The 11,620-nt window shown below is 43.6% G+C and overlaps 1 protein-coding gene across 1 annotated transcript; it reads left to right on the forward strand.

Annotated features, from left to right (window-relative positions):
• Positions 1–426: 426 nt before the first annotated feature.
• Positions 427–7,489, forward strand: LOC142765798 (lactosylceramide 4-alpha-galactosyltransferase-like). Its single transcript, XM_075867528.1, has 4 exons — positions 427–691; positions 1,355–1,435; positions 2,934–3,020; positions 6,657–7,489. Exons 1-4 carry the CDS (start codon positions 592–594, stop codon positions 7,487–7,489), a joined length of 1,101 nt encoding a protein of 366 aa, XP_075723643.1. The 5' UTR covers positions 427–591.
• Positions 7,490–11,620: the final 4,131 nt, after the last annotated feature.

Consider the following 11,620-nt stretch of genomic DNA (forward strand, 5'->3'; position numbering starts at 1 on the left):
CTGGGCGCCGCCATAGCCCTCCTTGGGCTGTGCAAATTGGCGCGTCCCCTCGAAAATGCACTGGCAACGCTGCACCCTTAGCTTTTGTACTCCCGTGCACAGCCGGTGTTTTTTTCCTTCCTGTGAAAAGGTGTATAGGCGATGAAACTTGCAAGTGGGGAACGGACATCGCTATCAATTTCAACTTTTGCATTGCCGGTCCAACCAGAGCCGAAGAGTGAAAGCCATGCAGTAGCTTGGCCGCAATGTCTTTAAATAAAAAAAATCATTTTAATAGCACTACTGCTTTGAATGAGAAATGAAATTTATAAAATATTCACGTACTTGCATTATTGTTCCAAAGATCATCATCATGATTAAGAGGTGGGCAGGAATAAGAAGAACAGACATGGGCCATCACCATCATCATCATGGTGAAGAAGACGGCTTTCGTTTCACGTTGTGTGGCGTTCGCTTTCCTATCGACCTCCGCCCCGCTCCCCTGAGGTCGGCTTCACAATTTCACTGAAGAGCAATCGATTAACCAATCACACGGAGCGGTGACAACCTGACAAAAGTCAAGCGAATTTTCACGGTGACAAGCTTGGAAGCATGGCATCGCAAGATGCGTCCCACAAGATGTTCAGAACGTTGGCCCTGATTTTCGCGTTTGCAGGGTTTTTCATAGTGACGTATGAATTGCGAACCTCGGGTGAGTATTCTCGAAGGTAGAGCAGCACCTTTTTCACTTTAACAGTGGAGTAATTTATCAGGGAGATTCGTCATAGCTTCTCAAAGATCTTCGTCGATGTTTAGAAAAATCACATGCTCCAGTTTATATTCGCCTAAGATGAGATGAAAGTGAAATCTATCTTCTCTAAATAATCGGTGAATTTTATTGAGTCATTTCGGACGCTGTGTAGGTATAACTGATTGATTGATATGTGGGGTTTAACGTCCCAAAACCACCATATGATTATGAGAGACGCCGTAGTGGAGGGCTCCGGAAATTTCGACCACCTGGGGTTCTTTAACGTGCACCCAAATCTGAGCACACGGGCCTACAACATTTCCGCCTCCATCGGAAATGCAGCCGCCACAGCCGGGATTTGATCATGCGACCTGCGGGTCAGCAGCCGAGTACCTTAGCCACTAGACCACCGCAGCGGGGCATAGGCATAACTAAAACTCGCTATTCAGTGTTATATCACTTCAAGATTAAGTCGGGCAATTATTGGTGTGAGCCTAAAAAACGTCGTTTGGTTGTTTTTTCTTACTTTCTCGAACCCAGACAATCTTTATAGAAAGACGACTCTATAAAACTAAGGTCATTATGGTGCCGTGAGAACTAGTCGTCGAATAATTACTACCGCAGGTGCATTTAAAGCGAGCATGCTGACTGGATCGGTCTGGAAAACGATCAATGTCTTGAAAGCAAGACGTGGTGCCACCAACGGTGAGTGGTATTTACATGTGCTAGGAAGGCTAATTTCCAATATTTTCGGGTCTTCACATGCTATCAGAATTGACAAAATTCTTGGCGATTACTCCAGATTTGATCATGTGATCATTGGGCCATGCTATCAGAATTGACAAAATTCTTGGCGATTACTCCAGATTTGATCATGTGATCATTGGGCTTGTACAGAGCTTGGATGGTGGAGGAATATTTTCGTGTACATTCACATAATTGTCTACTATAAATGTGGACCCTTCGTTATCACTGAAAACCTGAGTGAAGCTAACGTTAATACGTGCTGTCTTATTAACGAAGGTGGATTGGTTTGGACAATTCATATACAGGTATGTTCTTCCATTTCGACCGCATTGAACAGTGGTCGCTCTCGGAGTTAATCAAAGCCGTGTCTTCGCACATAGCAGCACTACTTGTTTGCGTCAGAGCCACCACGATGGGTGGCCTATTGTAACACTGATTTCTGTATATGTTAAATAAAGCAGTGGTAAAATGATCAGATGTTGGCATGATATCGCATCGTTCTGAAATTACACGTGGTATCTTTTCACAAAAATACACGCAGTAAGCTTTTCACGATAACACTTCCAAGAACCTCCAAGCGTTTTAGTTGTTTTAAAAATAGTCTACACATCCTAATGAATTGACTATTGAAGAGTGGGGGAGGCACTGGAAATAGTTCTTAATGAATCCCCGTAAATCACCCGTGACACTCCCCACTCATGCATGCAAACGAGTCGTAACGCGTGTGTACAGTATATCCAATGTGTTTTTTGTCGTTGAGCTACCACTTCCCACGCCCTCAACTTTCCGGTAGCACCTTGTTGTCAACATTGCCGTTTTGCCGCGAGACGCTCGGTAGACATCGAGGCTGACGATTGTCTCATTTGCGAAGTCCTCTGTTGTACGACTGCTCACCGAGGGGGGCTTCTTCCTTAGACTTCTCTAACGCTTTTCCAGTCTTTCCTCTATATTTTCACCCTTTTCTTGTAAACCACTGGTGAGGTGTTGCACTTTGCTGAAAACTTTTGCGGAGTTATTTTATTTATTTTGATTTTGAACTTTTATTTTGATTATTTTTTCTCACCTAAAATCACTTCGCCGTTTTTCCACCGCTTCCCGAACTCTCACTCTGGAGTAGCTCGCTGCCTGCCGCCGCGCCGCTAGCTGCCGCGCTCTCGCCTCCGGAGCAGCAGCTTGTTGTCGGCATAGCCGCTTTGCCTATCGTGTGAGATTTCTTTAACGATCGTGTTGATTCATGGCAGAAAGAGAATGTGTAGTCTGAAACACACTTATTTTTCATCGTCGTCTGCGTCATCGTCATGACGTGGAGTGGCCTTGCATGTGCTGTGCCGTGGTGATAGAAAGATAATCTGTAGATTAGAATGTGCTCATTTTCATCGTCATTAACGTCATCGCCATGGCGTTCAGTGGGTACTTAGCATGCGCTGTGCCATGATGAGAGCATCATTGTCATCAGGTACTGCAGGTGCAATGGCTGTGAGCAAGCCGAGTGGACAGCACTGGTCAAACATCCTCATTGCGGAAGGACATGGTATCCAAATTGGTGAGTGCTGTTGACTTATGATTTCAGCGCACAGGCGTACGTCCGGTAAACATTTGTGATGGCTTCTTTGAGAGTTCGTAGATTTTTCATTATTACTGTTTATGCGAGTACAGTGAGCCTCCGTTGTTACAGAGCTGGAAAAGTCCCAGAAAAGTGCCTTACACTTACACATCTACCAAGGTGCTTACTAAGGCCGTTAAAATTAATCCGTAGCCTCTTAATACGATGTGTCTAAGAATTACACTGAGGCTGGTGCATGTATAATTGAAAAAATTCTTAGATATTTTATTTATTTCTAGACGTGCAGATGGCTCATACCCAATTTAAGCGCAAAAAGAGCTGTCAAATCACGCAGGTAACGGGCGAGTCAGTTGCTGCTAGCGCTTGAGTGCCAGACGTGGCCCTACTGACCACAGGTACTCTGGATTTAGGTTATTTGAAGTTTATTAACAACGCAGATATGTTAGCTTAGGGTAGCGTCATGTTTCGTCTGGTGGAAACTCGGCACGTGTGCGCCGGATGAATCGGTGCCAAGCAGCAGAGCATAACCAATTAACAACAGGTTGGGAAAGGGACGTGGTATATGGAAGGAATGCTCATAGTGTAAGGAGGAGGCAAAGGAGAAGTAAGGGCATCATAGAAAAAGATGAAAAAATGACGAAAAAAGTTATAGATAAAAGAAAAAGATAAAATAAACAAGAAGGCGACGATATATGAACAAAGAGCCCAACCTGCATTCGCCAGGTGGTGGCACTTGCCTTCCAGCTTCACAATTTTCTCCAGTTTTCTAGACATGCAACTGGCTTTAAACATTTTTTCGCTGTGATGGTCAGCGAAAACTTAGAACTACAGATTTTAAGATCATGTACAAGTAAAGTTCTATAGATTGTGCGGCTTGGAAATAGCATTCTTTAGTGTTTAGCGGAAAATAAATGCGGAGGCTCAGTTCATGCGAAAATTGATGACCTCGTTGAATGGTAAAATGGGCTTATTTTTACTGCTAATATTTGAAGATGGGGTTGAGTCGCATATATTCTTTGCTTTTAATACTTAACACTTGTGTCGCCCCGCCATGGTGGTCTAGTGGCTAAGGTACTCGGCTGCTGACCCGCAGGTCGCGGGATCGAATCCCGGCTGCGGCGACTGCATTTCCGATGGAGGCGGAAATGTTGTAGGCCCGTGTGCTCAGATTTAGGTGTACGTTAAAGAACCCCAGGTGGTCTAAATTTCCGGAGCCCTCCACTACGGCGTCTCTCATAATCATATGGTGGTTTTGGGACGTTAAACCCCACATATCAATCAATCAATTGTTGCAAGGGTGTACGCCAAATTAATTTATTCCATAAGTGTAAATATGGAAAAAATAATACCGTTCTGAAGATCCTGGTACGTGTACCAGAACAGACAAAAAAGAAAAAGGAACACGAAACAAGGCACTCAAAATTGTAACTAAAAAACAAAGAAGTATACATTTAACGCGTAAAGGGTGAACAGCGAGAATAGTTTAGCTAAGGGTTTAACCTGGCCTTTCTTTTCTGATATATGTCTTTCCTGGGCGTAGAAACATATGAGAAGCTGGTTATACTATGCAGTCACTCGGTTTGCAGTGCATTAATCTTGAGTTCTTAACTTGGTTCAGCACGGCATTCGCTTTCCTTGATTCAGGACAATGAGTACGTTGGTCACGTGTCATGACAGTCTGCGCATAATGCACTTGCCTTCTACAACTTGTACGTCTTGTTGTACTTTCATTTCGCGCTCAATCCATGTGCTGGATTGATGAGGTTGACGAGCCTATGTAATAATTGTTGAGGCGTGACGTCTTAAAACCACAATTAGATCGTGATAACACACCGATGCAACCCATTCCGATGAAGTGTGTACGCAACAATGACAAACCATTATTCTCGTCGACTTTTTAACCACCTTGTCATCGACCGACGTTCTTTCGAGTTCTAGCCACCTGTGGCTACGGATGGTTACAATAAAAATGAACCGAGAAACCTGACAACTTGGAGCGGCATATGGAGACTTCCATACGGCATCCGTAGAGGGTCTACAAACAAATAAATGAATAAACTGGGTGTGACGCCTGTATCTAGAGTACATACCCAACGTTTTTGAAATTAGATAGCCGTCACTGCAACTACAAATGATGTTTCACCACCATGCCGGGATATGGCCTTTTTCCAAAATAGTTCCGACACTTGGCCTGGCTATGTGGCAGAACGCTTGATTGCTACGCAGAATGTTTGGGTTGGATTTCTGCTAGGACACGGATATAGATTCCTTGCATTCACCGTGTAAACGCTGCCCATTTCCGTATCCCTGTAGGCTCTCACATTTACATGTTTCTTTTCATTGTACCTGGGTTGATACAAACTGTCAATCACCTTCGGGGCGTACCGGCATGCCGCGGCGAGTGGTACACAAATATGTGCCACACGTGGCAAGAGGAAACGGATTGACGATGTATCCCACAGGATTTTCACATTATTCATGTGATGACCAGACACGCATATTCGTCAATGCCTCTCACATTCCCAATATTCTCGTCGACTTTTTAACCACCTTGTCATCGACCGATGTTCTTTCGAGTTCTAGCCACCTGTGGCTACGGATGGTTACAATAAAAATGAACCGAAAAACCTGACAACTTGGAGCGGCATACGGAGACTTCCATACGGCATCCGTAGAGGGTCTACAAACAAATAAATGAATAAACTAGGTGTGACGCCTGCATCTAGAGTACATACCCAACGTTTATGAAACTAAATAATCACCCACCCACCCACCTACCCACCCACCCACCCACCTACCTAACTACCTAACTAACTAACTAACTAACTAACTAACTAACTAACTAACTAACTAACTAACTAACTAACTAACTAGCTAACTAACTAACTAACTAACTAACTAACTAACTAACTAACTAACTCACTCACTCACTAACTAACTAACTCACTAACTAACTAACTAACTAACTAACTAACTAACTACATAGATAGATAGATAGATAGATAGATAGATAGATAGATAGATATGCTCAATGTCGCCGAAGTTCGCTAAGAAATTCTTCGCATTCAAAATAATGCCTAAATTTATTTCTATTAATAGTCCCTAAATTTATTTCTAATATTTCTAATAATTATTGTTTCTAAACGGCCAGAAGAGCTAAAAGTAGTAGGCGGCTAGATAGATAGATAGATAGATAGATAGATAGATAGATAGATAGATAGATAGATAGATAGATAGATAGATAGATAGATAGATAGATAGATAGATAGATAGATAGATAGATAGATAGATAGATAGATAGAAAATTCCGACCACCAGGGTTCTTTACCTTGCACCCAAATCTTAGCACACGGGCCAACAGCATCTTCACCTCCATCGAAAATGCAGTCGCTGCAGCCGGGATTCAATCCTGCGGTATGCGAGGCGGCAATCGAGTACCTTAGCCACTAGACCACTGCGGCAAGGCTCTTGGTAGCTGAAGAGCGATTGCACTTAAGAAGATGCTTGGAGGTGCATACGTATTGTGGAGCCGAGTTTTAACTATAGTTTCAGATTGGTTATCAGCGATTGATTTAAGTGAATCACCGCAATGTCATCTCTTATTTTTCATTGTAGAGTCGGCGAACAGCAGCCAAGACCATATATGGTTCCTCGAAACAGCCTATAAACGGGAAATTAACGCCAGGCAAGCCTGCAGCATCGAGTCTACTTGCCGCCACAACGAAGAGACTACCGTGCATCTCTTGTCTACCGGTAACATAAGCTCCTCTACCTGTCGGTACATCAACGTGCTTTCAAAATACCCGAACTTTCGATCCTCTGCCCTGAATGTGACAGCAGAACTCGCGGAGACTCCGTTGGCATCGCTGGTTGCGGAAGGCGGGAGACAGCGTCGTAGCCCTTACGCCGTGGCGCATCTGAGTGACTTCCTCCGATACATCGTTCTTTGGAAGCGAGGCGGTGCTTATTTGGACAGTGACATCATCATGATGAAGTCGCTGAAAGGGATAAGGAATAGCGCTTTTTACCAGTCCTCGAGAGATGAAGCTTCCGTAGCAAACGGTATGCTGTTCTTCGACAAGCATCATCCCGTCCTCGTTGAACTGATCGATAGGTGCGCACGCACCTACGATCCCGACACGTGGACCACGTGCGGGCCTAAGTTGATGTCGCAGCTTCCTTCCGACTCGGAATATTCTAGCCGCATCAATTTCCTGAACCAATCCGAATTCTTCGGTGTACCGTGGAAAATATGGAATGACTTGTTTATTCCTGCAAAGGCACCTGCGGCGCTGAGTGCGGTAAACGACAGCCTCGGTGTGCACTTCTGGAACAAGCTCAGCGAAAAGAGACGAGTAGTGCCCGGGTCTGGTTCTGCTATAGATATTCTCGCTCGTACCCACTGCCCTGAAGTGTACAGAATCTCACGTTCCATGGGTGCATTCTAAGTACATATTCTCCCACAAAAACCTGGATATCTTGCATGAGGCAGATGATGTCTGGCACGTGATGCACATGCTAAACACCACTGCGCTGTTGTTTCAATACCCGATAATTATCGGTTACGCTGACTTATATACGCATGGCAACTTGTAATTAGATATATATTGTAGTGCTAGAGGAGCTTTGCAATCAACAGGTTTACTTGGTGTGATTTATACAGTGTGATTCTCTAGCATGCGATTGGAAGATATTTGCAGGAGCAAATATTTTTTTGCGGCAAGACATAACGTAAGACGGATACAGCCAAAGGGCTGCGCGCCATGCAGCATACGAATAATTGTCTATTATCCAAGTGTTCGAAGAAGCAGCGAAAGAGCTTCGAGCGAAGTTTAACGCGATAGTGTTAAATTTCGCTCGTTGCTCTCTCGCTGCGTCTTCGAACACTTGGATAATAGACAATTATTTTTGTACTGCATGGAGTCAGTAAGGGTGTCGTTGGTTGTGAGCAAAAAATCATCTTGTCCGAGGCCCCAAAAAATTAAAATCTGATAAAATAAATAACATTTACAAATATAATATAATATATATATATATATATATATATATATATATATATATATATATATATATATATATATAATTATCTTTCAAACGGGAACCTTGTGACTACTTATTCTCCTAGCTGATGCAGGCGAGTGTGGTTGAGTAATTAACCTGACGCTTCCAGAGCTCCTAGAATATTTTGTCGCATAACTGCAAGCTATCGTGATAGCTAAGAAGGTGTACATATGCATGAAGTTGACAACGAAAGGATTTATTATACCTACAGCAATTTAAAAAGTGAGTATGCTGTCGACTCGAGACTGTTTCTGATGGTTGGAGGAAGGAAGGAAAAACTTTATTCGCAAGGGTTTGGGAGAGGCGTCATAAAAGTGATGGGTGGGGCCCCAAATCCAGGGCCCACTGGCTGCTGCCGCCTGCCTGACGTGACGCAGAAGTGTAAGCTGCACCTCTGGGTCAGAGCTGGCGAGCTGTGCCTCCCATCGCTCGAAAGTATTACAATAAACATATTAAAATCAGCCACGAAACAAGTTGCACGAATGATCCATAGAATAACATACCACAAACAGGAAATGAAGGAAGGAGAGACAATTAGATTAGCACAGGCACTTGCACTGTGTAAGGTTATGTATAGTCTACCTTTCCACGCGTTATACAAATCAGAAGAAGAAACAAACGAGTCTATAATTAGGGGCGCCTACAAAGTGGCCATAGGGCTACCGGTAAGCACACCAACCCAAAAGCTTTTGGACCTCGGTATATATAATACATACCCTGAGCTAAAGACAATGGTACTGACTGCGCAGAGAAATCGTCTAAGTCAAACGAAAGCGGGTGGATAGATACTTGCTAGGGTGGGCTTTCCGCCCTACCACCAGAACCTGGACGAGGTTCTTGTAGAAATCCCGAATCCCGTCCGCAGCAAGATCTCGATCTCACCACCGCCCAAGAACATGGGCGTAAAAACAAACAGAAATCGCAGAGAGGAGAGAGTGCGATGGCTCCGAAAAACATTAAAAAACAAATGAAATGTTCTGTATGTGAACGTTTCGAGGTACAATTTTAAATGGTGAGTTGCATCAGTACTTAGCAACGACAACTGCATGATGACATGTGCATCGCTGTACACGTCCTCTATCACCAAGGCAGAATTATTTGCCATTGCCCTTGCAATCAAAGCGCAGGAACATAGAGATGAACCGCAAACAATTAGCATTTACGAGTCGCAGGAAGCGTGCCGTTTGTTTTGAAGAGGCTGCCCTCCGATAAAAATAAGCAAATTCTTAGGCGGGAGATTAACGTACAAATACAGGCTGATCTGGTGTCCAAGACACGCAGGTCTGAAGGGGAACAAAAGTGCCGACGCTTGTGCTTGAGGGCTCACCAACCGAGCAGAGCTTCGACAGCACATTCAATCCTTTAAAACACTCTAGGAGGAAGCTATTGAGGAGGGTAATGACCCAACTAGAATGGCCCCTTGCGAAATTCTTGCTAACTAGGAGGCATGCGTCAAAAATACAGCGCTCCCCACAAATCATTAAAAGGGGAGAACGCGATTGACCTCCGCAGAATTCAAACGGAAGTCTTTCTTAATCTTCAAAGATTACACAAAATTTTTCCAATGCTGTATGGGCATGCGTGTCCGTGGTGTGGCGGCTCACCATCGCTCTACCACATTTAGTGGGTATGCTTAAACCAACCACCAAATTTAGATACCAATTAGGTCAGTACAAGCTTTGATGGTTGGAGGTGTGCCAGCTGAGACGACGCAAAAAAAGCTTTACGTAGTAAAATAATGAATCACAATATGTCAAAATGTTGTAATCTTTCAAATATTTCAGCTTTATTGGTGATATAAATTGATTTTGCTCTGGATCTGCGGAAAATTACGTGCTCCATGTTCCCTCTTCGATCGTGGCGCCTCTCCAACGGTGTAATTGCAAAAGCAACCAGCATTCTATTATTGGTTTGCTGCAAACATGACACACTGCCCTATGCTGATACGCCGTGCCCTCAATTCCCCCTACCACTTTTTGCTATAATTTACATAGCTGCGAAATGTAAATGTAAACTTTGCACTTCTGCTTTCTTGCCTCCTCACGGTCAATTTTCTTCCACCGCCTTGGTAAACTACGCTATTCGCCCCGAGATTGGACTATAGGGGGCAGCACCGTCACCATGCTACTGTGGATAGGCGGCCAGCCGGGTGCATTCCAATGCACTCAACGGTGCGTTTTCTGGGCGCTGTGAGCCGATTGTCGGTGAATAAAATGCGTTGGCTGCTACCCAGTCGCAATAAATATAACGTTTATTGCCTAACGGGTGCACGAAGCTCACCGAACGTTACTTTTACTTGTGACAGAAACGCAGTCTGCCATTAAAAGGGATGCTCGCGCTTGGCGACTGTCTGCACTTTCGCACTGCAGCATGTCACGTTTCTTGTATTTTTATTTGAGGTGTCGAGCTTGTGTCCCGTCTACTATGCACTGCTGAGCATGACTGAATTCATTCTTCATGCACGCTGGTCATTAATACCAACCCCCTCAACGCTCCAAAAAAGGGAGAAATTCAATGGTTTTGGGCGATGAACCCAAGAATACAGCTATTACTCATTCCCCTTTTGTGTCTTAATCATTTCTTCATGGAAGAAACGTAGGACAGTCGATAAGTTTATTCAGGAAAGCTACTTGACGTAGAGTGCTTAAGAGCGCTTGTTCTCACTCCTATAACAGTATAAAAAGGTAATAGTTCAACCCGAAGCTTTCTTATTTTGATTATCTGCGTCAAAGTGATGGAAAGTTTCGATTGTTTGGTGGAACTAAGTTATTTTTTTTTCTAGCGAAAGTGTGTTTATTCCTTCCATGTGCCTAACACAACGCCACAAACACGCTCAAGATAGTGTGAAAAAAAAAGAAAAAGGTGACGTTCTCCTTGAAATTACACGACAAATGTGAGGCACGCCGTCTGGAATAATTTTGACAATCTGGCCTCCTTTAAGTGATCCCAAATCTAAGAACAAGGGTGAGGCAATTAGGAAGCTCCAACCAAAAATTCTATTAGAGCGCTCGAGTCAGCGCTTGGTCTGGCTTCTACACGTTAGTTTTCTGAATACAATTTTTTATTGGACCTATTTAGTTATTCCGTTACTTATATTCCTACCATGCACACTTCTGCCAAATGTTCACGTTGATAAGAACATGGGTGTGCCTTTATAAATATATCGCCCAATGCTAAAGTTGCGCACTGCAACTAAAATTTAATCACCTCCTTGTGTTATTCAATTGAAGTACCGGAGTGTCAGAATTTACTATACAGCAGTGTCATAAGACATGAAGCGTACAATACAAGGTTATCTCAAGTACAATCAAGGCTCGTCGCGTAACCGATAAGCAAGAACGCCACAATTTTTTCAAGTAGACACCTAACAGCAATGCAAAACTTTAGTTTATCCCTGAGTTGCTATAACGCTGTATTCACACAATATTTATTATTCCTCACCTTTGCGGCGACGCCAAGTGCACTTTACGATGGGCTTCAGCTAAAAAGCGGCACCTACATCGACATGATCCTGGTGA

The sequence above is a fragment of the Rhipicephalus microplus genome, chromosome 1 (genome assembly GCF_043290135.1).
Source record: "Rhipicephalus microplus isolate Deutch F79 chromosome 1, USDA_Rmic, whole genome shotgun sequence".
Classification (NCBI taxonomy): Eukaryota; Metazoa; Arthropoda; class Arachnida; order Ixodida; family Ixodidae; genus Rhipicephalus; species Rhipicephalus microplus.